Source organism: Grampus griseus, assembly GCF_964374135.1.
Source record: "Grampus griseus genome assembly, chromosome: 8".
NCBI lineage: Eukaryota > Metazoa > Chordata > Mammalia > Artiodactyla > Delphinidae > Grampus > Grampus griseus.
Window position 1 is genome coordinate 104,102,091 of NC_139002.1, and position 27,640 is coordinate 104,129,730.

Sequence of the window (27,640 nt, forward strand, 5' to 3'; positions counted from 1 at the left end):
TACGTGCTGATAGAGCAGCAGTTCTCAAAATGAGGTCTGCAGAGCCTGGACTCCCTAAGACCGTCTCAGGGGATACGTAAGATCCAAACTGTTTTCATGATAATACTGTGGCTTTACTTGCCCTTTCCACCACGTTGACATTTGCATTGAAGTTACAAGAGCAATGACTGGTAAAATGGCTGGCTGGCCCTTAGTGCAAATCAGGATGTCAGTAGTCATTGTATTGCCTACCATCGCAAACTAGAAGGAAGAGAGGAAAAGCCAGTTTTGCTTAAGAATGTCCTTGGAGAAGCAGTAAAAACTGTTAATTTATTTTGTCTCAACCTTGGAATACACGTCTTTTTAATAGTCTGTGTGATGAAACGGAAATGCGCATACAGCGCTCCTGCTTCGCAGAGGAGGCTACCGCTGTCTCGAGGGCAAGTCCTCACACAACTGAGCTGTGCGTTGAAGTAGCTGCTTTTTCATGGAACACCATTTGTACTTGAAAGAGGGGCTTACAGACAAACTGGTTATTCAGACTCAGGTATTTGGAAGGTACTTTCTTGAAAATGAACAGAGTAAGCCCGCTCAGAAAATGAACAGTTTCCCACTTTGAGGGAAACAACTGAGAATATTTTGGGCCAGTAATAAATGACATTTGAGCTTTCAAGTGAAAACCAGAATTTTGGAAAACTTGTCTTTGTCATTGTAAGCTTAACAGCTTCCCAGTTCTTTTTATTTATTTATTTATTTATTTAATTATTTATTTATTTTTGGCGGCATTGGGTCTTCGTGGCTGTGCGGGCTTTCTCTAGTTGCAGCGAGCAGGGGCTACTCTTCGTTACGGTGCACAGGCTTCTCATTGCGGTGGCTTCTCTTGTTGCAGAGCACAGGCTTTAGGCACATGGGCTTCAGTAGTTGTGGCACGTGGGCTCAGGAACTGTGGCTCACGGGCTCTAGAGCGCAGGCTCAGTAGTTGTGGCTCATGGGCTCTAGAGCGCAGGCTCAATAGTTGTGGCTCATGGGCTCTAGAGCACAGGCTCAGTAGTTGTGGCGCACGGGCTTAGTTACTTGGAGGCATGTGGGACCTCCCCGGACCAGGGCTCGAACCCGTGTCCCCTGCCCTGGCAGGCGGATTCTTAACCACTGCGCCAGCAGGAAGTCCCAGCTTCCCAGTTCTTGAAGACTTTCCTAAAAAGGTCTGTAGTGATAGTAACTGTCGTGATTTTTTTATATTGTGTAATGAGTAACATTTGAAAGATTCGCGTAACTCAGTGAACCAGTATTTTCCAAATGACCAATGCATGAGGTCACAAAATTGTGCTGCGTAAAGATCCATTCAAAGAACAAAACAGGTCAATGGATTGGATTTTATTTTTTACTTTTTGTTTAAAAATAATTTTAAATTTACAGAAGAGGTGCAGGAGTAGTACATAGAGTTCCCATATACCCCTCACGCAGCTTCTCCCAGTGTTAACATCTTTCTTAACCATGGTATTTATCAAAACTAAGAAATTATCATTGGTACAACACTATTAACTAAATTACAGACTTTATTCAAATTTCCCAGTTTTTCCAGTGATATCCTTTTTCTGTTAATTGACTGGATGTTAATATATAACAGACTATAAAACCTTATTGATACGGTTTCAGGCTCTACTTTGCGACTGACCTTTAAGAGACTACCACTTGTAGAGTTTTGGTATACTATCAAAGAAAAATAGTCCACCATTATTTGAAAAGGCTGTTAAAATGTTCTTCCTTTTTCTAACTTCGTATCTCTCTGAGTCTGGATTTTTTTAATATACTCAACCAAAACAATATTTTGTAACAGATTGGTTACAGAAACAGGTATGAGAACCTGGTTGTCTTTTATTAAGCCACATGTCAAAGAGATTCACAGAAGTGTAAAAGTATACCATCTGCCTCATACACAGCTGTTAGGTGTGTACAGTGGTGCAGACACTGTGGAAAACAGTCTGGCAGTTCCTCAAAAGGTTAAACACAGAGTTACCATATGACCTAGCAGTTCCACTCCTATAAATACTACCCAAGTGAGATGAAAACATGTCCACACAAAACTTTGCACACAAATGTTCATGGCAGCATAATGGCTGAAAAGTGGAAGCAACCCAAGTCCATTAATTGATGAATGAATAAATAAAATGTGATATATCCATACAATGGAGTATTACTTGGCAATAAAAAAGAATAAAGTACAGGGACTTCCCTGAGGGCGCAGTGGTTAAGACTCCTCACTCCCAGTGCAGGGGGCCTGGGTTCGATCCCTGGTCCGGGAACTAGGTCCCACATGCATGCAGCAACTAAGAGTTCTCATGCCACAGCTAAGGAGGCCGTGAGCCGCAACTAAGAAGCCTGCCTGCCACAACTAAGGAGCTCACATGCTGCAACTAAGACCCAATGCAACCTAATTAATTAATTTTTTTTAAAGAAAGAATAAAGTACATTCATGCTACAATATTGATGAACCTTGAAAACATACTAAATGAAAGAAGCCAGTCACAAAAGACCACATGTTATATGATTCCGTTTTATGAAATGTCCAGAATAGACAAATCCATAGAGTCAGAAAGTTAAATTAGTGGCTGCCTAGGGGTAGAGGGATGGGAAGGTTGGCAGAGTGACAGACAGCTAATGAGTATGGGGTTCCTTTTTTGGGTGGTGAATATGTTGTAAAATTGATTGTGTTTCTGGTTACACAACTCTGAATATGCTAAAAGCCATTGAATTGCACATTTTAAATGGGCAGATTGTGTAGTATTTGAATTATATTCTAATAAAGCTGTTATATACATAAAAAAACGATGCCCTCTTCTTAATAAATTGTTTTTGCTTTAGAGAAGATATTTTTCATAAAAATATTTTTATGTAAACACATAATAGGTTCATTACAGTTATTTTTAAATGAATTAATACATATTTTTAATATCTCAGTTTTTTGGTTTTTTTGCGTTATGCGGGCCTCTCACTGTTGTGCCCCCCCCCCCCCCCCCCGTTGCGGAGCACAGGCTCCGGACGCGCAGGCTCAGCAGCCATGGCTCACGGGCCCAGCCGCCCCGCAGCATGTGGTATCCTGCTGGACCGGGGCACGAACCCGTGTCCCCTGCATCGGCAGGCAGACTCTCAACCACTGCGCCACCAGGGAAGCCCAATATCTCAGTTTTAATTCCTAGTGTGGCAAACATTGAAAGATACATGTACATAAACAAAAGCTATTTGGGGTCCTCAGTAATTTTTAAGAGTGTAAAAAGATCCTGAGACTGAAAAGTTTAAGATTAATCATTGTAGTGGAAGGAAAGAGACAATAAACATTAATTAATTAATTATTTTAAAAACAGATAGTTTTGAAATTGGACTCAAGTTGGTAGTGCCTGGCACCTGGAAGAAGCAAATACTGGGACCCGTGAAGGGCTAAATCTTTGGAGAAGGTTGGCAAAGATGAGAACAGTACTGTGCCATGCTTCGGAAGCGCGTGAGCTGGCCATGGTCCTGTGGCTGCACCGCAGCTACTTCCTGTTCCCCGCATGCACAAGTTCATGTTCACAAGTTTGCAATTCAGATAATGCGTTTGGGATAGAAATGTTTACAGGTATTTATAGCATATATTTGGATAGTGAGAGTTCAAATAGTGAGGGCCGCTGCTGTTGGAAGGTGATATGTCCCGGGGTGGGGGGGGAGGTGGCGGGGGGGGGCGGGGGATGTCAAATAAATAAAATACGGTGAAGAGGATGGAGCATGCCATGCCCTGGGGTGGAGGAAGTTACAAATCGTATGTGGTGGTCAGGGGTGGCTTCACTGAGAAGATGACTTTCATGCAAAGACTTTGAAGGAGGTGAGGGAGGAAGCTGTGCAAATATCGGGAGGAAGAACTCTGCAGGCTGAGGGAGAAGCCAAGGCAAGGCCCTGAGGCAGGAACGTGCTGGCAGGCTTACATCTGGCAGGGCGGAGACGGGGTGGGGCGGCAGTGAGGCTGGAGGGGAGTGAGAGGAGGAGATGAGGTCAGAGAGGTGGGGGAAGGGTGTGCGCAGTTATGGCAAGGTCTCTGGCTTTCGTTCTGTGTGAAGTGGAGGGTTTTGAACAGGGAGGTGATGGGGTCGTTCTGGCTATGGAAGACAGACTGTAGGTGGGAAAGAGGAATCAAGAAGACCAGCCAAGGGGCTCTGACAGTGATTCTGGCAGGAGATGAGGGCGGCACCAGAGCTTCGGCCTCAGGGACTAGAAGGGCGGAAACGCCATTAAGTGAGATGGGGAAGACTGGGGAAGGCAGGTTTGGGGGGAAGGATCCAAAATTCAGCCTATCACATGGTGTTTGAGGTGGCTGTTACACATGCGAGGGGAGGCGGTGAATAGACAGCTGAATATGTGAGTTCGGAGTTCAGGAGACAGGTCTGGGGGAGGGAAACAGTTTGGGGAATCATCAGCGTATCTGACACCATAAGGTGGATGAGCTGCCCAGGAGTGGAGGAAGCCGTTACAGAGAAGAGAACAGGTCTAAGGATTGAGGCCACAGGCTCCCCAAGACTAGGATGTCAGGGAGGAGAGGAAGGACCTGACACGGAGACCAGGAAAGAGCAGCTGAGGGTGAGAGGAAATCCAGGAGAGTGAGTGTCCAGGAGGCCACATGAAGGGAGAGTTGCTGGAGGCGAATGAAGAGGAGTCCTCCTCATGGAGGTTATCGGAGACCCTGCCAATGGCAGTCGTGGCGGAGTTACGAGACAATGAGAGAAGTCTTCAAGAGCAAAGTAGACAGCTCGGGCTTCCCTGGTGGCGCAGTGGTTGAGAGTCTCCTGCCGATGCAGGGGACGCGGGTTCTTGCCCCGGTCCGGGAAGATCCCACATGCCACAGAGCGGCTGGGCCCGTGAGCCATGGCCGCTGAGCCTGCGCGTCCGGAGCCGGTGCTCCGCAACGGGAGAGGCCACAACAGTGAGAGGCCCACGTACCACAAAAAAAAAAAAATGTAGACAGCTCTTGAGGAGTTTGCTATAAAGGGGAGGTAAGATGTGGGGTGGCAGCCTGCAGGGCACGTAGGGAGACAAGAGCGGATATTTTTTTTAATGAGAGAAAAAACATTAGCCTGTTTGCTAATGGAAATGATCCAGAAGAGAGACGGAAGTTGATTGTATAGGAGAGGGGAGAATGGTTAGAAGAGCCTCCCTGAGTCCGTGAGCAGGGATGGAGGGATGGAGCGGCTGACATCGGGTGGGGGCCGGGAGCCCGTCCGTGTAACCGGAGGGGAGGAACCTGTGGGCATACGGACTGGGCAAGGAGCTAAGTGTGGTGGGCGTTCTTTTCCTATTGCTTCCATTTTCTCGGCAAGGTAGGAATCAAGGTTATTCGCTTAGAATGAGGGAAGGGGTGAGGAGGCGTTGGGGTGTGAAGAAGAATGGGAGGTCATCTCGTGGAGTGAAGGGGCAAGTGCCCGGACTGGGGAAAATGCAGTGATCGCCAGGCAGCTCTGCAGGCCCACGTCACGTTTGGGGTCATGAAGTCAAAGTCAGAACAGTTAGGGCTTCCCTGGTGGCGCAGTGGTTGAGAGTCCGCCTGCCGATGCAGGCGACACGGGTTCGTGCCCCGGTCCAGGAAGATCCCACATGCTGCGGAGCGGCTGGGCCCGTGAGCCATGGCCGCTGAGCCTGCGCGTCCGGAGCCTGTGCTCCGCAACGGGAGAAGCCACAACAGTGAGAGGCCCGCGTACCGCAAAAAAAAAAAACAAAGTCAGAACAGTTAGCTGATTGTATGATTCTCTACAGGCATGTTCAGCTGGGGCAGCTGGATTTGTACAGGGTTGTAATGTACCAAGTGAGCGCAGAGAACAGCAGCGGGCAGAGGCGCTAGGGCGTGTGCAGGGACCGCTCGTCCAGACTGACGGGGGCATTTAAGCTGAGTGAGGAGGAAAGAGGGGACAGCGGGCATGAGGAGGAGTGAAACATGGTGGGGGGATCAGTGGATCGTAGGCCTGGGGGGTTCAAGGGATTATTGTTGTTGACAAACAAGCGAGAGTGAGCTGGAAAGTTGGGAAGTGGAGATCAGAGAGTGGGGTGCATGACACTGAGATGAGGCTTTGGCCGTCATTATCGGTAACCATAAGGCCCAGAGTGTGACCATGTGGGTGGAGGGGCTCAGACAAGGGTGAGGACGAGACCACTGGGAGAGAGAAACCACGGGGTTTAGGGGCCAGGACATTGGAAAGCGCACATGTCGAAATCACGAAGAGGGACTTCCCTGGTGGCACAGTGGTTAAGAATCCACCTGCCAATGCAGGGGACACGGGTTCGAGCCCTGGTCCGGGAAGAGCCCCCATGCCATGGAGCAACTAAGCCCGTGCGCCACAACTACTGAGCCTGCACTCTAGAGCCCGCGAGCCACAACTGCTGAGCCCACGTACCACAACTACTGAAGCCCACGTGCCTAGAGCCCGTGCTTTGCAACAAGAGAAGCCACCGCAATGAGAAGCCCGCACACCGCAACGAAGAGTAGCCCCCACTCACCACAACTAGAGAAAGCCCGTGCGCAGCAACGAAGACCCAATGCAGCCAAAAAATAAAGACATTTAGACAAGGATGCTTTCATCAGTAAGTTATATTATCGTTAAAAAAAAAAAAGAAATCATGAAGAGTTACGGCGGGAGTAGTGCTGGGAAAAGAACAGTGCGTGAGGAGCTAAAGTCAAGAAATGAGCAGGGATGCTGGCAGGTACAGACAAGAGCCACAGCCAGGAAGAGAGGCTAGAGTAGGGGCATCCACTCAAAGCAGGAGTTTGGGGAGGTGGAAGGGAGGATGTTCTGGAGCTGCTGACAAGGAACAAGGAGGACCCTGCCCCACCCCCAAGCCCAGCAGTCAGCCCAGGAAGCAGTGTCTTCAGGACGGAGCAGGTTTCAGCTGTGCAGGGTTTCTCAGCAGTGTTGTGGGGCTGTGCTGTACCTCGTAGACTGGTCGGCAGCAGCCCTGGCCTCTACGCTCTAGAAATATCACGCACGCACGCACGCACATACCCCAGCTGTAACAATCAAAAATGTCTCTAAATTTTGCCAAATGTCTCCTACCCCTAGTTGAAAACCACTGCTATATATCAACCACATTTTGGATTCTCAGCATTTCTGAGATTCATTGTCCAGAGACTTCTTAAATCCTAAGAGCCTACCTATATAAATTCAGGTGAAAACTTTGCCAAGACTCTTGTTTGTCATAGAGGTTACAGAAAGCATTATCTAACGCATGAGGCAGAGCGTCCTTTATTATTTTTAATTGGCATAATATAATGCTATTCTAATTTTAAAAGCATTGTGAAATACTACATTTAGGAGATTTTCCTTCCTGCATTATACAAAATCTGTATTTTATAAAAGCAAAAATTAGAAATGGATAAGAAACCTAAAGGTTAAAACTAAATTTTTTTCATTCCTAAAGGAAAACAGAGTGGAATATCTACTCTAATACAGCAGAATAACTTCATTACTTGGAGTAGGCAAAGGTTTCTTAGCTAGGACCCAGAATGCATTAACCATAAAGGAAAATTAATAATAAAGTTGACCAGATCAAAATTAAATACTTCATCAAAAGATACTATTAAGAAAATGAATAGGCAAGAAAATATTTATGGTGCATATACCTGACAATTTCTTATATAAATAAAAAACTTACGCCCGAATAACAAGGTAAACAAAACAAAGAAGTTTGATCAGTCACGTCATAAATGGAGATTTACAGCGGACCAATAAACAGCTGAGAAGGTGCTGCGTGGGCTGAGTCCTCAGGGAGATGCAAACTGCAGCCACAGTGATGGACCTCTCTGCACGTGGCCAGTAGAATCCACGGGTCCAGGACAGACCACGCCGGATGCAGCTGCAGGTGGAAAGTGGTACTAACACTTTGGAAATCAGTCTGGCGGTTTCTCACGAAGCTACATATGGGTCTACCCTAAGTCCCAGCCATTCCTCTCCTAGGTGTCGGCCCAAGAAAAAGAAGACACATCCACTTGTGTGGATGACTTGTACAAGAATGGCAGCTTTAACCATAATGGTCCCAAACTAGAAACACCCCAAGTGTGAAGTGTTCAGTGACAGGAGAACAGAAATCACATGTGTACGTTCATGGGACAGAATTCTGCTCAGCAGTAAAAAGGAACAAGCTTTCGATACACTCAACAGCCTGTATGAACCTCAGACACATTGTAAATGTTGGGCAAAAGAAACCCGACCAGAATAGTACACACTGTATGATTCCATTTATATGGAATTTTAGAACAGGAAAAACTGACCTATGGTGAAAGAACTCAGAACAGTGCTTTCCTCTGAGACAGGAGCGCAGGATTGACTGGGAGGCATCACAAGGGATTTTTCCAGAGTAGTAACAATGCTCTACATCTTGATAGAGATGTGGGTTACACGGGTATATACATTTACTAACTCATCGATCTGTATACTGGAGATAGGGGCACTTCACTGTGTTAAATTAAACTCAATGGTTTTTTAAGTAATTTTTTTTTTTTTTTTTTTTTGCGGTACGCGGGCCTCTCACTGTTGTGGCCCCTCCCGTTGCGGAGCACAGGCTCCGGACGCAGGCCCAGCAGCCATGGCTCACGGGCCCAGCCGCTCCGTGGCATGTGGGATCCTCCCGGACTGGGGCACGAACCCGTGTCCCCTGCATCGGCAGGCGGACTCTCAACCACTGCGCCACCGGGGAAGCCCTAAAGTAATTTTTATAAATATACTGGCATTCCTCAGGCTCTCCTGCTGATCTCTTTTTACATTGAGGAACAGTTTAGCCCAACTTTATTTTTAAGAGCTAAAAACACTATGGTGTTTAACCCAGCATTAGGTGTGGTGGAGCAGGGGTGCTGGGGGGCACGGCAGGAGGAGCGGGGGCGGGGGGAGCCGCACTAAAAGGAAGAGTTCCTGGAAAAAAATTATATCAAAGCTGAGACTGGGAAGGTGAGTTGGTTAGCTGTGTACAGAAGCATGAAGGAATATCCAAGAAGAGAAAACAGCATGTGGAAATGCCCAGAGACAGGACAGTGTGGCCGAAGTGTCAGTTAGACGGGAGGAGGGCGGCCGAGGTGCCATGGGGAGAACTGCCACGGCTTGGGGTGCGACACCACTGCCTCTCCCTCAGCAGCGGTGGGAGAGGAGAACTCAGATGCAATAACAAACCATTTTCATGTGAAAACCCTTTGCAAACGGACAGCATAATACATGTAAAACCACATCTATGGTAGTGGCTTGATTGTGATCAAGTACAACAAAAAGACGGGTGGAATACTTGAACTGGTAAGAATCTTTGTAGAGTTTAGATGTTGTTTGCAAACAGTATTTCTTTTGGTCTGATTTTTGGTGATACAGCTTTGACCTATATTTTCTTGGTTTCAGGGTTCAAAAAGGATTCTTCGCTCCAACGAGATCATCCTTCCAGCCAGTGGATTGGTGGAAACAGAGCTCCAGTTAACCTTCTCCCTCCAGGTGAGAGCCTGCTCAGTCTTAGGTCATTAATATGCCATGTCCAGCCCAATCCCGAACAGTCCTCTAATCTGGAGACTGTTTTATCCGAAAACAGCCATAGCCCAATGATTTAAAGTCACCTAGAGCTTCTGTGGCTGGCCTGGAGGACCAGAGCAATCACCCAGACAGCCACAGCAAGGGCGCCGAGACCCAGATGGGCTGCTGAAAAGTACACCACAAATCGTTCTTTTTTTTTTTTTTTTAATTGCAGTACAGTTGATTTAAAATGTTGTGTTAAGCTGCTGCATAGCACAAGGAGATCAGCTCTGTGCTTTGTGATGACCTAGAGGGGTGGGATAGGGAGGGTGGGAGGGAGGCTCAAGAGGGAGGGGATATGGGGATGTATGTATACGTATAGCTGATTCACTTTGTTGTACAGCAGAAACTAACACAACATTGTAAAGCATTTATACTCCAATAAAGATGTGAAGTAAATAAATGAATGAAAAGCACTAAAAAATAAAATAAAATGTGTTAATTTCTCCTGTACAGCAAAGTGATTCAGTTATACATATATATATGTGTGTGTGTGTATACATTCTTTTTCATATTCTTTTCCATCATGGATAATCACAGGCTACTGAATATAGTCCCCTGTGCTCTACGGTGGGACCTTGTTTATCCATCCTGTATGTAATGCTTTGCCTCTCATTCTCCTTCCCCTTTTCCTCAGACAGAGCTGTTAACCCCACCATCCCACCACACTCGCCCCGCCCCCTCTCCTTAGTAATCCACGCCATGCCCCCCAGCAGAGGCGGATGCTTCAGTCTTGTTTTGCCTGCATACTGCAACCTCCATCCCTTCCCTTCTCCTCCTCATCTGTCCCAGTATGTCTGTCTCTCCGCCTAACGCCAGTACCCCAGGTTGCAGTGCACGGACAGCTGATTACCTGGCAAGGGAGGAGGCTGTTTTCTGAGCGTGTGTGGACCACCCCGCTGCAGAGTGGAAACCAGGCGCTCCCCTCGCCCCTATCACCCCCTTGTGCAGCTGGGAGCCAGTGAAGCACAGGAAGGTGGCACATCCTCTCGCAGCACCAAGACCCACCGAGGACCCAGTTGCTGATTAACTGTGCTCGGCTCTGTTTTGTGCTCGGCAGTACCCTCATTTCCTGAAGCGAGATGCCAACAAGCTGCAGATCATGTTGCAGAGGAGAAAGCGTTATAAGAACCGGACCATCCTGGGCTATAAGACCCTGGCCGTGGGGCTCATCAACATGGCAGAGGTGAGAGAGGGCGGCCTCTGGACAGTCAGCCTTTCGGAGCCTACGAGAGACAACGGCCCAGCCAGTGATTTTCCCAGCCTGCTGTTTGGGTGTTTTATTCTGTGTTACAAATTAATTCTTCTATTGGAAATTCAGGATGCACTTCTTTTTATCGAGAACTTTCTCCCTCATGAAAAGTTTTTTCTTGAACCTTTAAAAAAATGTCAAACTTAGAGAAAAGTTGTAAGAATAGTATAAAGAATTCCCATCTACCCTTCACCCAGATTCTTCAGTGTTAACACATCTGCCTTATTATTCTCTCCTACATACGCGTTATGCATGTTGTTTTCTTTTCTGAACCACCGAAAGTAAGCTGGTGCCCCATCACACATAGTTAATGCGTACTGTGTCTACCATGAAGATCAGGACAGTAGCACCGACGCAGGGTTGCCATCTAACCCGCAGTCCCCACCCAGGTCATGCCAAGCGACTCAGGGATGTCCTCTGCAGGCCCAGGGTTTCATCTGGGATTAAGGGCTGCACTTAGCTCTTGTCTCCTTAGTCTCCCTCGACCTGCAGTCCCTTGGATTTTCTTTGTCTTTCATGCCCTTGACATTTTTTAAGAGTACAGGCTCTTTATTGAATGTGCCTCAGTTCAGATTTGTCTGATGTTTTCTGAAGATGTACATTCAGTTTCTGCGTTTTAGGCAGAATTATTGCAAGCAATCATGCAGGCAGCACTCTGTGTTGATTTGTTCCGTTACTGGTGAGGCTAACTCTTATCGCTTGGTTTATTTAAGATGGTGTGTGCCAGGATTTCCAGTATAAAGTTAAGTAATACATATTTTGTTCTTACCAATGGAAAAAAAACCATTTTATAGGGAGGAGATATTTTGAGACTATATAACAGTTTCTTATCCCCTCATATCTTCACCAAGTAGTTTTAGCCTCTATTAATGATTCTTACCGGAATCAGTCATTACTTGGACGTTTGCCAGACAGTGAATTTCCAATCCCACCATTCCTGCTCTATTTATTAGTTGGCCGTCTGCTGTAAGATACAGCTTTCCCTTCTTCCCCACTTACTGATTGATTCATTTCTTTGTATCAGTTATGGGTCTGTGGATTCCTGTTTAATTCAGTGGGGTTTAGTCTGCTACTATCATTATTTATTCTGATGCTCAAATTTTCTCGAATTTGGCCAGTAAGAGCCCCTTCAAGCTGATTCCTGTATCCTTTTTTATATGCCTCATCGTTCTTTACGTGCTTCTTTACTTTCTGGTACAAAACATTACAGGCTCATCGTGTACTTTCCCTGACCCAGCCTCAGAATGAACTGATCCTCCAAAGAGCCCTGGTTCCTTGTAGTGGAGAATGGTATTTAGAAACCCAGATCTGGATGCTAGAGGTGCTCGTTTTCCCAACTGGGGTATCATTGCTTCTCCTCCCTCTCAGCAGATGCAGCTAGGAAATACATGTGTACACATGCATATGCACGTGTATATACATACACATCGTACCTGTTTCCACGTCGGTATCTATCTGATCATGAGCTCACATTCCAGTCAGTTCCAGTCAGCACCTTTGGGGTTCCTCTAGCCTTTCTCCTTTTCACGTTTTTAATTCCCTTCTCAGTATGTTTGCTCGTTTGTGCGGCTTCCCTGTATGCCTGGTGAATCTTCTCAGCCCTGACCAAGGGGAAGAGGAAAGGGGCCACAAGTCAATTTTAAAACCTATTTCTGTATTTTAGAACATTAAGTAAGAAACATTTTGTGTCCATAGTAAAAGGTGAGCTAGTCCCAGCCCATCTTTCTGTCCTCTTCATGTTTTGTGTCAGAAAGAGGGCCTGGGGGGAGTGAAGTATGTGGATGGCACGTTTTGCCAGCTGTGTCAAGCCCTTATTGCCTGGCACAGGTGGCCTGGTACAGGTGGCCACGGTCTGCAGGCCAGCCTCGCACAGCCTTGAGAGCTAGTTTCTCTGTGAAAGACTTAAACTAAAATGCAGTCCTAGAGATTAGCAGTCATTTTCAATCTCAGGCCTTGATTTTTATCTCTAAGCACGTGGCCTGACCCGTGGCTGACACTTCAGGAGGTAGTTTTAAAGTGAGACCGGGGACTTCCCTGGCGGTCCATTGGTTGGGACTCCGTGCTTTCACTGCGTGGGCCCTGGTTCAATCCCTGGTGGGGGAACTAAGATCTCACAAGCCGCGTGGCACAGCCAAAAAGGGAAAAAAAAAAAGGTAAAGTGAGACAGGCAATAGGAGAATGGTAGTCTTGAATCTGGAAGATAGTGAAAAAGAAAATGTGTTAGCAGAACACTGTTCCCAGTGGCTCGCCTGTCCGTTGGGATTTGTGAAAACGGGCTGCTCTGCGGCACTGTCCGTAGTGAGGTGTGTCCGTGGCCACCCCGTGCTCATAGGTGATGCAGCACCCGAACGAAGGCGCCCTGGTACTCGGCCTGCACAGCAACGTGAAGGATGTCTCCGTGCCTGTGGCAGAAATAAAGATCTACTCCCTGTCCAGCCAGCCCATTGACCATGAAGGAATCAAATCCAAGCTGTCTGGTAGGACATGTGCGGTGTTGGGAGGCCCTCCCCGTCACCTGATCTCCATCCCAGGAAAGCCTAACACGTTCCTAGGAAAGAGGAGCTTAGAGCTCCCTGGAAATGAAAGGGGGTCGGGGCCCTCTCCTCCACCCCGGCCGCGTTTCCACTTGAGGAGAGCATGATTCCAGCCAGCCAAAGCCTCTTAGACCAGATCTTCGCCCTGCGAGGTCATCTTATTAAGGTGTCTGTTTCCAGACCGTTCTCCTGATATTGACAATTATTCTGAGGAAGAGGAGGAGAGTTTCTCATCAGAACAGGAAGGCAGTGATGACCCACTACACGGGCAGGTAACTTTCCACAGCCCCTCAATAAAGCGGCCGAGAAGCAGTTACAGACCTTCCTAGGGTTTCCTAACCTCATTCCATCCCCCTACCCACTTAGGACCTGTTCTATGAAGATGAGGATCTTCGGAAAGTAAAGAAGACCCGGAGGAAACTAACCTCAACGTCTGCCATCACAAGGGTGAGCCTCCAAGGTCCGGGGAATGTTTTAGCAGAGATTTGCAATCTGGGGGTAGGATGGGAGTGGTGTATTCAGACTTCCTGGGGGCCTTTTAACATCTGCACAGGGCCATGCCCTCAAGGCTGTGATACACCCCTTGGTGCCTCCACCTCCACCACCAGCTAATTAAGCATCACTGTTGCAGAGAGCCAGCGTTCCTGATAGGAGCGTGTTATATTCTTCAGGTTATCTTAGGATAGAAGAAAGGTTGAGAAACCTTGTTGTAGACTTTGGAACAGATGCTTCCTTGGGGAGCAGAACCCCTCAGACACCCTCCCTCCCCTCTCCAGGTGATTACTTCAGGTTTCGTACTGTCCACCGCACAGATAAGTCCAGTCCTCTCTAGGAGCATCTCCATTTGGAATCATTTGTTGAACTTACCCAGAAATAGTAGGCTAGCGCTTGGAACTGTGGGCTCGACACAGTGCCTGCCTTAACGGACCCAGAACCTTAGAGACCAGAGGCCTTTAGACTGTGTCTCCTGCACGCGATCTCCTCAGGAGTCACTACTTTTGGTGAAATTAGAGTCCTGGACTGAGACGTTTAATACCCGAATTTCTAGGTTAACTTTGACCTATTCTCGGGTTCCCGTGCCAGAGTTCGGGGGAGTCAAAAGTGCCAGGAGCTTTTTGGAAGAGAAGTTCACAGTTTCATTTGTCCCCAGAGGCATCCTGATTCTCTCTAGCGCAGAGCAGCCCAGGGACCCCAAGAGCAGAGATTCCCGTCACCTTCAGGAGTGAAATAAGTGGAGGCCAGACCTTCCGAACCTGTCGTATCTGAGCCTGGTCCACCGTGAAACACGCTGTCCTCTCTCCAGGCATCCTTGGGTATCCCTGGGCTTCAATGTATAATAAATCCTCAAGGCTGAGGCCTTGGTTCCCCCACCGGATGATGACTAGAGCGCGTTTGAACTGTTTCATCGTCCTCAGGCTTCTAATCCTCGATAGGCGCTCCTAGGCCGGGTAGGGCCCATCCTGGCCTCCAGCCCACCCTGTGCTCTGATGATGGCAGAGGCTGGAGGTCGCTCTCTGTTGTGGCTTCTTCTGCTAAGTTTTTCTTTTTCCTGTGCTGTAACCACAAAGAGGCCCCGTTTTCTTCCCAAAGGTGCCCCCTGGAGCTATATAAATCGCCTCTTCCTGTGGTCGCCTCCGTAGCTTCACTGGTTATACGACCAGAGCTCAGTGTTCCTTTGACACCCACTCACTCCCCGAAAGGTGTTTTTATTTTTTGTGTTAACTGCAGGCACTTTCCAATCAGATTTCCAGAGTGATTGTCCTTTCACTCCTGCCTCCCGTGCACACGAATCCTTCTCTCCCTACCAAGAGCACTTTGTCCTAGACGTGTTAATTGACTCAGCGTTCTCTGAAGCGTCTTCTGCGTCTCGGTCGCTGTGGCTCTCGTTCCTCCTCTGCTGTGGGTGCCCTTCCACCCTGGGGAGCCCCGCCCTTTCTTGAAGGCCCCGCTCAGTCTCACCCACAAGTTAGTCTCCCCCATCCCCAGGCGGTGAGTCTGTCATCCAGTCAGGAGGTGCTGAGGGCCACAAGCTAGTCGCCGTGCCTGGGGTTGGACACGTAGAGAGAAGGAAGACCCGGTCCATGCCGTCAGGGAGCTCACAGTGTCCAGTGACACAGACACATCTACACAAGTGACCGTAACCCCGTAGGGCAGGCGCCAGACGAGCTCTGCGTCAGGGGCAGCGATGGCCCTGAGGGGAAAGTGACCGGCTCTGAGCAGGACAGCTTTGCGGGCAAGATGCCAGGAGATGGGTTTTCTAAGAGTAAATAGAACTTCACCAAGTAGATCTGGGGACATGTTTAGTCAAGGCAGAAGTTACTATGTAAATGGCCCAGAGGGGTGCCAAGTCGTAAGCAGTTAGTTCCCACCTAAGTGGGGTGTGAGGAGTTGGGTGGTGGGTGAGGCCAGGGTCAGGCAGAGCCAGCCCTCAGCAGACACAGGGTGACACCGAAGTTCTTGAGGCTCTGGGGCCAGTGAAGGCCTTGCATCTGGGGAGTGACGAGGTGAGATCTGCATGTGGAACAGTCGCAGTGGACTCTGGAGGGAATGAGACTGGAAGTGGGGTGGGAGGAGCTAGTTGAGGGCGGTTGGTGGCCCCAGAGAGGGACGAGGAAGGAGGCCGGATGGAAGCGGTGCGGTTTCGGGTGGACAAGAGGGTAGGAGGCAGCACCCCTGGGCTGGGGGTCAGGGGAGACTCCGGGTTCAGATTCGGGGACTCCTCGGTGCCTGGGTGACCAGGAGGGGGAATGCACAGCGCAGAGGGTGAGCTCTGTTTTGGAAACCTCGAGTTTGAGGAGCCTGTGTGTATACAGGTGGCTCTCACCGTCGTTCTGAAGTTCTAGAGAAAGGGATGAGCGGGAGGTGACCATGGGCAGTTACTGGGCTGGGGGCGTGGCCCCGGTTCTTCACCAAAGCCGGCCCTCGGTCACTCTGCCGACTGGGCTGCTGGCTGAGGACTCCTGTGGCTTTGTCCCTACAGCAACCTAACATCAAACAGAAGTTTGTGGCCCTCCTGAAGCGGTTTAAAGTTTCAGACGAGGTACGACCCCTTACTCCCGAGCTGGATGGTGAGTAGAATTCCCAGAGTTTCACCCTCATTCCTCGGGCACAATCTGGAGTCAAGATTCCAGGAGCCCCACGTGAGGGGGTCGCTAAAGGAGGGCTTTCCGCTACTTGAGAAGAGAAGGAAAGATTTACACGTAGCACCCAAGGTTCCGTGGTATTCGAAGCAGGGGCACATGCTTCTGCCCAGCTTCCGGGTGTGGGGTGTCCAGCACAGATCCAGTTGCTATCGTTCAGTTTTCCCTCCTGCCCCGAGGGGAACATCGTGCGTAGCAGCCTGTGAGGTGGGGGCCTCCTCCATGGCGTCAGGGACTGGCCGCTAAGAGCAGCAGTGCCTTCCCTGGGCTCGCAGGCCTAGAGCCAGTTTTCGTGGGCTCTCTTCTCAGTGGACTGTCAGGGATGGAGATTTGTCCCCTGCGGGCTCTAGAGGAGGCCAGCATGAGCCCGCCAGGGCCCCAGGCGTCTGGGTTTCCCTGCGCCAGTTCCTCGGGAGAAGTACCGTCTGAACCCCACTCTTCTTCCTGATGCCGGGCACTAGTGGGGAGCACTAGGGAGGCTCTGAGCGGGGCCGGTGGCCTCACCACGTCCCTGCCCTCAGGATCAAATCACAGCACACCAAGACCACCCTGATGAGCGTGAAACTATGGCACGTCCCTTAAGGGGACTGGGTAGGGAAGCCAGTGGGGCCTGCCCAGGAGGAAGGAGTTTCCCGTCTGCCATGTTGTTAATAGGGGTAGCCCCAGACTCCAAGGTTTTGTTTTCTCCCACAGGTGGGCTTTGGGCTGGAACACGTATCCCGAGAACAGATACGAGAAGTGGAAGAAGACTTGGACGAGCTGTATGACAGTCTGGAGATGTACAATCCCAGCGACAGTGGTCCCGAGATGGAGGAGACAGAGAGCATCCTTAGCACGCCAAAGCCCAAGCTCAAGTGAGGCCCGCACCCCCTTGTCACACTGTCTCTCTAGGCCATGGCAATCTCCTAGACTCCCCTCCCTCACCCCCCGCCAACCATTACCCGGGAATCTCGGTTCCTCACCCCTTCTGAACCGCCTGCCGTCTGGATAAAGCTCGCTGCTTTAGCCTCTAACCGACAAAAGCCCCGATAGGACTCTCCTGAAGTCCTTCGGTCCAGGTCCCTACTGGTCCAGCCTCTGCTGTGTCCTTCCTCGCCGGCATCCTCGAAGCCCGGGTTGTCGCTCTTTCTTGAACACCAGCCCTGCCCGGCTGTCCGTGAGCTGCTGCTCTGGGCCCTGGCGGCCACTGACCCTGGCTGTGCTTCTTTGCCACAGGCCCTTCTTTGAGGGGATGTCGCAGTCCAGCTCACAGACGGAGATTGGCAGCCTCAACAGCAAGGGCAGCCTCGGCAAAGACACCACCAGCCCTGTGAGCAAGACCAATGGCTGTGGGGTGTGGGAGTGGGACCAGGGGAGAGTCAGGGCTTAACACTGGGCCCTGTGCTCCTGGCTCATTTGGGACCTATGGGCCATCTCATCTTGTTTCAGCCTCAGTTGTCATCTCAGTCCTGCTGGGCTCTTAGTGCTCTGACGATATTGCTGTGGCCAGGCAGGTGTTCTTTATGGTCTGTTCCCGCCATGACCTGGCGCCTTCCCTCCCGGAACACGCAGTGCCTCAAGACCTCTCCCTTAACGCCCGTCATGCGGTAGCTGGGAGTGTGGCGCCCGACCAGTGGTGGCGATTCTGCATCCAGGCTGGGGAGAGGGTGGATGCAAAGGGGCAGGAAGGCCCCAAGGTCTGTTCAGGAGAAATTACATGGGCTTTATTCAGAAAGTGAGCAGTGCCCTCGAAGAATTTAGAACTCGGTGGGCTGGTTTCCATTTTGCCTGGCGAGCCAGAGGGAAAAGGAGCTGTCTACTGCAGCACCCCAGAGCCCCGCATCACCCCAGGACCACGCTCTGTCCCTATTTGGGAAGGCTCTCCCCAGCAGTGGATCAGGGGCAGAGGCCCGGGTTGATGCTGTACCCGCCTCGGGCCCTAGGAAGCTGCCCTCCCCCTTGTTTATGACCAAAGGCAGGATGACGTGTCTGATTTTAGTGGTTTTCGGTTTGCTTTGAAAGCCCAGTGTCTTCTCTGTAGATCAAGAAAACTGAATCCTTTAAGTCCTTCTGCTCTTGCCGCTTTAACAGAGGGAATATAAAACTCACCCTGTGCATAGGTATTAATTGTGAGGAAACGACCTGAGGCCTGTGAGGCTCTCCATCCCCTGAAAAGCGCTGTCTATGGAAGGGCTGCCTGCCGCCGGTCCCAGGTGTCTGCGGACCGTCAGCTCATGGACTGCCTGCTGCCACCAGGTGGCGCTGTCGTCCACGTAATCCCTCTCCTTCCTGAAGGCGCAGCAGGGTGATCCAGCCCTAGAACAGCGGCACCACGTGGCCTTAGCGAGTAAATGTGGGATGGGAAATGGCAGCCCCCACCGAGAATCCCTCCACCGAGAAACCTCAGGCCCGCCACTTGCAGACCAGGCACACTCAGCCTTTCCAGCCCAGGTTCATATGATCCGGGGCTGAGGAGGCCTTACCTGACTAGTTCTGCTCAGGATGTGGCTTGGGGCTGCTCGTTCTCACAGGGGGCTGCTGGATGGCCCTGCTGAAGCATCACTGTCCACGTGGACAGATCATTGGCCCCTGGAGCCAGATTCCATAGCAAGTATAAATATAAGGGATGACTCTTCTAGAGAGAAACCTGGGACCTGGCCAGGGGAGGACTGTCTTACGGTGTCCTAGGAATGCAGAACAAGGGCCCTACTGTAACACAATGCAATCAAATTTTAAATGAGATTAATACCCGAGAAATGCTAAGCGTGACACCTAACATGTGGTGACCGCTCAATAAATTTTAGGGATCGTCGTTACTAAATCAGTAAGAGAAACTGCTCTCTACTAATGAAGCTGTTTCTGGGTTGATAGAATTTGTAGGTTCTACATTTAGTCTCAGCTGCATGGCTTACAAAATTTAAAGAGAAACATCACCTTGATGCTCTGGGCCTCGGGTGCCTTATTTGTGAAGTAAAGGAGTTGGTCCGGAGCCCAGTTAGCTCAAAAGTCAATGGAGTATCAGTCTTTACAGTGTGATGGCCTAAGGATCCCTGTTCAGGCCAGACATTTCTTTGGGGCAGGGTAGGGCTGGTTTGAGAGCACATGCTCTGGAGTCAGGCTTCTGGGTTTGAATCTCGACTCCATCACTGCACTGACTGTGTGATCTGGGCAGTTACCCAGACTTCGTGTCCTCATCTACAAATTGCATGTAAAAAGGACATGGCTCACAGGGCAGTGTGCAGATCCAGTGCAAAAATGCAGCGAAAGCCTCCAGCGTGGTGCTTGATTGATGGTTGGATTGATTTACGGCATGGGGAGCATCAGTAAATGGAAGCTGCTTTGCCATTGTTATTACAGACCCTGAGAGCCGTGCCAGTTCTGGACTCCTGAGATTGATAGAATCTAGATGTCTTTTTAGTGAGTTCTTCAAATTTCTGGTTCCCTGGGCCAGATTTCAGACTTAGCTGGTTCTCTGTGATATTTCTATTTTGAAGAGCCCCATATGTCTTGATGTGGGTGTGGAACTTTGGAATCCTTTAGCATGAAAGACACTTTGGAAACTACAGAGCGAGGCTGTGCTCTTACACAGAGAACTTCTAAACGTATTAGGGAAAACATACGGGGATGGTGCACCCATAGGCGGGCGTGCACATGCTGCCCAGCTCTTGTCCTCTCTTCCCTGATTTCCCAGCCTTGTTATTCATTTATTTTTCTTAACCTTCCTTTTTGTTCCCCAAATTTCAGAGGATTCAGTTTTATCCCTAGAACCAGAAGGAATTTCTGCTGATACAGATTATTACAGCTGTTGAGTTTTCCCAAGACTTGAGCACACAGTAGCAACATAATTTTGTTCTTGGAGCTGATAACAGTGGGCCCCGACAGCGCTTCAGTTGGGGCGGCCAAGAGATGGAGACTTTCTGCCAGGACTGCCTGCTGCTAAAAGTTGCTAATTCCACAGCACTGTAACTAGTGGTGCTAGAGACCAGTACTTCGTAAAATTGAGAGCCTAAAGTGCCACCGCACTCTGCCCCCTCCACGTGCGCGCACACGCGCGTGCGCACGCACACACACACAAGCACGTGCACCCCCTGCAGCAGCAGCCAGCGTCGCCCCCAGGCACAGCGCCTTGCACCGCCACATCTGCCTCAGAGCCACTCAGTTAGGCAACACAGCTACTGCGCTGCTGGGGTGAGAAAAGCCTAAAATATTTATAGAAGCAGGAAGAAGAACTGGGAGAATCGGGAGTTTGCTCCCAGTGGGGCTGACTGAAACGTGCAGAAGAGTCAGTGCACAGCCCGCAGGTGCCCCACCCCGAGTCCACCTTAGAGCGCTCGGCACAGCTCAGCACAGCGCTGTGCCATGAAACACTGCTCTGCTGTCGGAGGGCTGACCACAGGGCTGCTGCCTGAGAGCCTTCCAGCAGGATGGTGTTATCGCCCCGATTCCTTCTCTTTGAAACGTGTTTAATTCACTTGTCATGCTGAGGTCCCAAATTGAGTGAAACCATCTTCAGTCTTAAGTCTGATGAAGAGTTCTCTGGGAGCGTGGACTCTGTTATCATCGGTTATTCATACAGACAGTGTGTAAATGAGCTAGCGATGCAATCTGGAGGCAACCTGCTGTGCGCGGCTCTGAGCAAACCGTCTCCCCCTCAGGGGTCACAGGGTCTGGATAAAGTGTGTTAGGTTAGTTTTGCAGACGGCTCAGAGCAGTGGTCCTCAACCAAGGGTGATTTCGCCTCCCAAGGGACATTTGGCGAGGACTAGAGACATTTTGGGTTCTCACAGCGGGGGTGATAGGGGATAAGGGGCTGTTCCTGGCATCTAGTGGGTGGAGGCAGGGATGCAGCTCAAATCCTGAGCAAAGAAAGACCCGCCCCAGATGTCGGCGGTGCCCACGCGGAGAAACCCTGGCTTAGCGTATGGTGTGGGCCTACTTTTGTGGTCCTTGTTCATTGGTTTGCTGAGTGGCCCCTTGAGCTTATTAGGCCATTTCTCTGTACTCTGTTATGTACTCAGAGAAAAGGCTTTGGGTCATTGGGAGGAGGTGGGATATCCTTGATCCTTTCTGATTCCCTGGTTCCCCACAAGAACCAGAGACCCACTGAGGCCAGGACCTTCCCCATAGCTAAGATCCACAACCCACAACTGCTTATGATTTTGACATTGGTGTCTGCACAGCCAGAAGCAGCATTAGCAAGTGTGAAAAATCTGGTTATGTATCTGTATTTGCAAAGTCCTTTTTTAATATTTATGAGAAATGCCAATAGAAGTTGGGGACAAAGGGAGAATTATTTCACACCTAAATGGCTTAGTATATTCTGTTTGAGGGTTTTCCAGATGTTTCTACCAAGCAAAAAGCATTTGGCTACCATGGATGTCTTTAGTCTCGAAATCAAAGACGTGAACTCTGAGATTCCCCTTTCTTCTGAGCAACTCTGACAGCAGAAGAGGCCCTGTGTGCCCCTCCTGGGCAAGGGTGTTTACCGAATCCAGGGTTAAGACTGACAGATCCCACAGCCATGCCATCTGAACGTTGAGCTTCTCTTTCCTGGTGACATCTTGTGAGAGTCAGAATTTCTGGGTTCCGCATCTCGCTGTTATTAATTTAATGATCGCAAAATAACTGACCTTTCCGAACCTCATTTTTCACTAAAATATGCTCCTAGTAAGGTGAAAGTCCCAAAGATTTTATGAGGTCTTCAGATTAAGTGAAAGTATTTTAAGCTTCCAAGGGACCTAGAAAACAGGTTAGAGTGGTGGTTATTTGGATTGATGATGACTAATTATTACAATTTTTGCAGATGGAATTGGCTGCTTTAGAAAAAGTCAAATCTGCTTGGATTAAAAATCAAGATGACAGCTTGACTGAAACAGACACTCTGGTATGTATGGTTTGGGCTCCTGTTTCAACTGTTTAAAATAGTCTTTGGTACCTTTAGAAACAAAGGCAGAAAGATCCTGACGACCACCCTGAAACTTTGGCTTAACTCTGTGGACTTGTGAATGTCCTGCGTGCCCTTCCTCCCAGCATCCTTACCCGTGGAACATAACGCTGTTCCCCAAACTAGCAAACTAGAAGTGTCCCCATTCTGCCCTTTAGTTAGATAATTTAGATAATTTCTCACTATCTGTCACCCTCGTTTACTTCTCAGATACGATGACCAGTATCTTCCCCCGAAAAACCATCCCTTCCTCCAGGTTGCTTTTACAATGGCCAGACAGCCCACAGCATTAAGTCTCCAAGTGATTACTAGTCAGCTCCTTCCGCTAAGAGATGCTGGAGCTGCTCAGGGGCGCGTGGGGTGGATCGGCTGGGCTGCCCAATTTAATTACACACAGGTTGAAATTCCACACACATACACGTGTTGAGCACTGAAGGTGCAAAAATGAGAACACCATGGATCCACCTCCGGGAGGAGAGCCAGCCGGGGCACACCTGGCGCAGAGGCTCTGTGGGGCCCGGGAAGGACAGAGCCATTCACCTGGGGGTAGGGCGTCTGAGCTGGGCCCGCAGGTTCTGCCACAGTTCAGCCGGTGGGGCTGGAGGCCGGGCCCAGCACATGGGAGGGAACAGAGAACTTGACCGAATACCATCTGGGGGTGTGCTGCACATCCGCCTTACGGTGGGAGCTGCTAGCTGAATGGGGTCCGAGGAGGAATTGTTTCAGGCTGTTTTTCCTATAGTAAATAATGCTGCATTAAGGGTCTGGTGTCTGACAAACCCTTAGGTTGGATTCAACATTACTGTAGTTCACCCATAATCCGAGTAACCCATCTTCCACTTTGGCCCATACTGCACAGCGGTCGTTTCAAAATGAAGTTCCAGGGGCTTCCCTGGTGGCGCAGTGGTTGAGAATCCTCCTGCCAATGCAAGGGACACAGGTTCGAGCCCCGGTCCGGGAAGATCCCACACGCCGCGGAGCAACTAAGCCCCGTGTGCCACAACTACTGCGCCTGCGCTCTAGAGCCCGCAAGCCACAACTACTGAAGCCCGTGCGCCTAGAGCCCGTGCTCCGCAACAAGAGAAGCCACCACAATGAGAAGCCCGCGCACCGCAATGAAGAGTAGCCCCCGCTCGCTGCAACTAGAGAAAGCCCGCGCGCAGCAGCGAAGACCCAACGCAGCCAAAAATAAATAAATAAATTTTTATTTTTTAAATGAAGTTCCAGTCATGTCACTTCCTGAGTGAAACACTCTCCTTCCCACCTAGAGAAGCTAGATCATCAGCCCAGGCTTGTGGGCTGTCAGTTCATAAATGTAGGGTACAGATTGAATAGCAGGAGATGGTGCCTGGTACAGCGGGTGCACTCAGCTAAATTAAACAGTCACGGTGTCCTCGTCGGGTGGGGAGGGAGTTGTAGAACCCTGTGCTTCCCGGAAAAGAGAGCAAGGGACTGACTTTCTCGTGACGGTCATGGGCCCTGGCAGGAACCACGAGGCTCCCGTGGTCACCAAGGGGAAGTAACCCTCACTGCTTCCTTTCCTCCGTGGCAGGAAATCACTGACCAGGACATGTTTGGAGACGTGAGCGCAAGTCTGATTGTGCCAGAGAAAGTCAAAACTCCGATGAAGTCCAGTAAAACGGACCTCCAGGGCTCTGCCTCTCCCAGGTACTCAGGGTTGGAAGAAGCTCCTAAAGCGTCGGGTAGAGCGAGGGAAGCCCAGCAGGAGGGGCCTCAGGAAGCGGGGCAGGCCATGGCTCTGGGCCAGGGGGCTGTTTAACCGCCTCCTTCCACGTCTGTGGCAGCAAAATGGACGGGGTTCACACCCCCCGGCAGAAGAGGGGCACTCCCCTGAAGGAGCGGCAGCTCTCCAAGCCCCTGAGCGAGAGAACCAACAGCTCCGACAGCGAGCGGTCCCCAGACCTGGGCCACAGCACGCAGGTACCCCGGCCTGTCGGGCGCCCCTGGACCTTGGTCTCTGTTCCGTTGTCTCCTTGGGCGGTTGGGTGGAGAGGAGCGGGGAGTACTTTGAACGGCTCTGAATAAAGTCTTGAAGGCAGACCTAAAGGGGGAAGTCTAGCATGCTTGTTATTTGCTACTGCTGAGGAATTGCTGGGGAGCCGGGGACGGAGCAGGAGACTCTGGCTCGTTCTGCCTCCATCAGACCTTAGTGGAGACTGTGCGGGGACAGTGGTTCTAGGGACAGCAGCCATCGGCTCTCACGGGACGTCTGCTCTGAGCTCTGATACCCTTAGTGCTGCTGTGGGCCAATTAGAGTGGTTTCAAGCTGGCACGTCAACAGTATTAAAATGTTTTGATTGAGGGCTTCCTTGGTGGCGCAGTGGTTGAGAGTCCGCCTGCCGATGCAGGTGACACGGGTTCGTGCCCCGGTCCGGGAAGATCCCACATGCCGCGGAGCGGCTGGGCCCGTGAGCTATGGCCGCTGAGCCTGCGCGTCTGGAGCCTGTGCTCCGCAGCAGGAGAGGCCGCAGCGGTGAGAGGCCCGCGTACCGCCAAAAAAAAAAAAAAAAAGTTTTGATTGAAAGACCTAAGAGTGGCTGGGGCAGGCACAGAAGGAACTGGCCCTCGGGAGTCCTCTTCCCTCTGAAGGTCAGTCTCCGGGGGAAGGATTCTCCCCCGACAGACCTCCTGCTCTCCTGAGGTCAACAGCAGGCCTGTTCGTTTCCCTGCTACCTATCATTGGAAGGGAAGTTTGTGTCCATGTGGCTTTCTGAGCTGACGCTCTTATAGCTGAAAATGAACCCTGAAAATGAACCCGGGACTAGAATAGCCTGGTGCCTGGGGCGAGGTATTGTCCTTCTTGTTAATCACTGTTCCTGAAATACCTTTGTTCGCTGTGCCGGGGGAGCTCCCCACACAGCCTCCTTGCTGCTCTCATTAGTTCTCTCCCCGGCGTTGCCCTCGTTTTCCATCCTGTGAGCGCCTGCTTGCTGTCGTCCTCCTCCTCCTCTCCTGCTGCCCTGCTTCATTACCCTTCGGGGCCCTTCCTGCTCTGGCAGGACGGCCAGCTGTGCCGCTGGCGCACCAGCCTGTGTTCTGCGGCCTCGCTTTGCTTGTTCCTGATCCCCCTCCTTCCTTCCCCTTATGCTCTGGCCGGTGGGATACCGGGTCTCCCGCACAAGTCCCTGGTAGCTGTTCTCTGAACACCCCTGCCCCAGGAATTCTCAGCCTTCCCCTCAAGCTCCCTGGGGACTGCCCAACAGACGCTTTTGTCCTTGTAGATTCCAAGAAAGGTGGTATATGACCAACTGAATCAGATCCTGGTGTCGGATGCAGCCCTCCCAGAAAACGTCATCCTTGTGAGCACCGCTGATTGGCAGGGCCAGGTAAAGTGTCGAAGGTCGCAGGGCTGTGGAGGAGATTCTGGGGAGCGAGAGACAGATTTGAAAGGCAAGGTGTGGGGAAATAGGAAATCACCCCCCTTTCTCAGGCCCCCCTGCCCCGAACTTAGCCCACAGTTCTGGACTCTAGTCCCAGTCCCGTCGTCTTCCCACCTGTGGGGCTTAAATCACCGATTTTCCGTACCTCGGTTTCCTCAGCTTTAAAAACACGGTAGTATCACCTGTCATGCCCGCCTTCCTGGCCCTGCGTCTCAGGCAGCATACCGGAAGGGAGGTGCCTCGAGGAGCACCAAGTGCTGTGAGATGCCAGAGGCGCCCTGGTTTCCACAAAGTCCGCTCGGCAGGGGCAGGGCAACAGCGGCCCCTGTCCCTCCCGCTCCCGTCGTCCACCCGGTTAGATCCCGGGACCACCTAGCGTGTGGGCGACAGAGGCCGCGTTAGAATCTAATGTGCCCTAGGTCTTCCCACGTTTCCGTATGAGCCCATCTACATGGGGTCCGGCCCCACCTTCTCCTCGCTGGCTGCCGGAAGCCTGACCTTTGCCCGGCTGTGATCTGAACGACAGAGGATGGGGCCCTGCAGCTCGGTCTGGGCCTCGCTGCCCTCTTGGCCTGTGGGGAGGCAGTGCCCCTGCTGCGTGGCCTCACCTGTGTCCCTGCTCCTTTCCCTCCCCCACCCCACGCAGTACGTGGCAGAGCTGCTCCAGGACCAGCGGAAGCCCGTCGTGTGCACGTGCTCCACGGTGGAGGTCCAGGCCGTGCTGTCCGCCCTGCTCACCCGTATCCAGCGCTAGTAAGGGCTCGGCTCTTCTCCTGCCCTTTGGGGTTCCCTCTGACCTCATCCTCCCACCCTGATTTCTAAGCAGTGAGAGGACCTCCTGGCCTTATCAGACCAAGAATTCGTAATTGGTACCTGGTTGGGCAGCGTCAGACCGTGGTGTTCTGATGCCCCTGCTGGCCCCAGAGGGTTGGGGTAAAAATGTCACCTTCCTGCCCGCCTGCCTCCCCGCCTGGTCCCCTGCCACACCTTGAGTTGCCTCGTCCTCTTCTTAAGCCCATGACGAAGAAGGCCGGGCAGAGAGAGCCCAGGGTTTTACAAGACCTTTTACTCCCGTCCCTCCGACTACCCAGAGTCGGGGTCTTCCCTCCGTGGGAAGGAGCTGTGGGCGTTCCCGGGTGTCTGGGCTCATGCCCACCGCCAACCCCAGGGTGCTGCTGAGTTGTCTCCCCGTGAGCCTCCGCCAGTTCTGCCTTCCTTCTAGACAATTCCCTGTCCTCTCTGATCCTGGGTTTCTCTCTGTTTGCGAAAGCACTGTGGTTTATTGCCTCTCCCTGTATTATTTTGTTTATTGGTTTGCTTTTCCCCGTGGGCTGTTGAGATCAAGTGCAGTCTGAGCTTGGGGCCTTCCTCTGAGCAGGACGCAGGCCCACCTGACCTGGCTGTGCCTCTCCCCTTGCTTCCCAGCTGCAACTGCAACTCCTCCATGCCGAGGCCGGTGAAGGTGGCAGCGGTGGGTGGCCAGAGCTACCTGAGCTCCATCCTCCGCTTCTTCGTCAAGTCGCTGGCCAGCAAGACCTCCGACTGGCTGGGCTACATGCGCTTTCTCATCATTCCCCTCGGTAAAGGCTCAGCAGGGCCCACTCCTGAAGCGGGGTGGTGGCGCTGGGTCCCTGCCCTCCTGGGCAGGGAGACCGAAGGCTGGGCCATCATTCACCCCCTCACCAGCTCTCCTTGTCTGGTTTCCACCTACCAGGTTCTCACCCGGTGGCCAAGTACCTGGGCTCCGTCGACAGTAGGTATAGCAGTATCTTCCTTGATTCCGGCTGGAGAGATCTGTTCAACCGCTCAGAGCCCCCGGTGTCAGGTAACGGCCCCTCGTAAGGGACCAAGACAGAA

At 51.0% G+C, this 27,640-nt stretch overlaps 1 protein-coding gene across 1 annotated transcript in view; it reads left to right on the plus strand.

Annotated features, from left to right (window-relative positions):
* The window catches only part of PACS1 (phosphofurin acidic cluster sorting protein 1), a gene marked incomplete at its 5' end in the record, with an annotated part of 139,826 nt that overhangs the window by 103,085 nt on the left and 9,101 nt on the right, over window positions 1-27,640 (plus strand). The window contains 15 exons of the mRNA XM_082660889.1: window positions 9,369-9,458; window positions 10,594-10,719; window positions 13,118-13,262; window positions 13,500-13,591; window positions 13,686-13,766; window positions 16,300-16,359; window positions 17,153-17,313; window positions 17,675-17,768; window positions 22,242-22,322; window positions 23,935-24,050; window positions 24,188-24,323; window positions 25,625-25,729; window positions 26,430-26,536; window positions 27,209-27,363; window positions 27,498-27,608. Of these exons, the coding sequence (XP_082517015.1) occupies window positions 9,369-9,458; window positions 10,594-10,719; window positions 13,118-13,262; window positions 13,500-13,591; window positions 13,686-13,766; window positions 16,300-16,359; window positions 17,153-17,313; window positions 17,675-17,768; window positions 22,242-22,322; window positions 23,935-24,050; window positions 24,188-24,323; window positions 25,625-25,729; window positions 26,430-26,536; window positions 27,209-27,363; window positions 27,498-27,608 (1,660 nt within the window). The remainder of the gene's footprint in view (window positions 1-9,368; window positions 9,459-10,593; window positions 10,720-13,117; window positions 13,263-13,499; window positions 13,592-13,685; window positions 13,767-16,299; window positions 16,360-17,152; window positions 17,314-17,674; window positions 17,769-22,241; window positions 22,323-23,934; window positions 24,051-24,187; window positions 24,324-25,624; window positions 25,730-26,429; window positions 26,537-27,208; window positions 27,364-27,497; window positions 27,609-27,640) is intronic.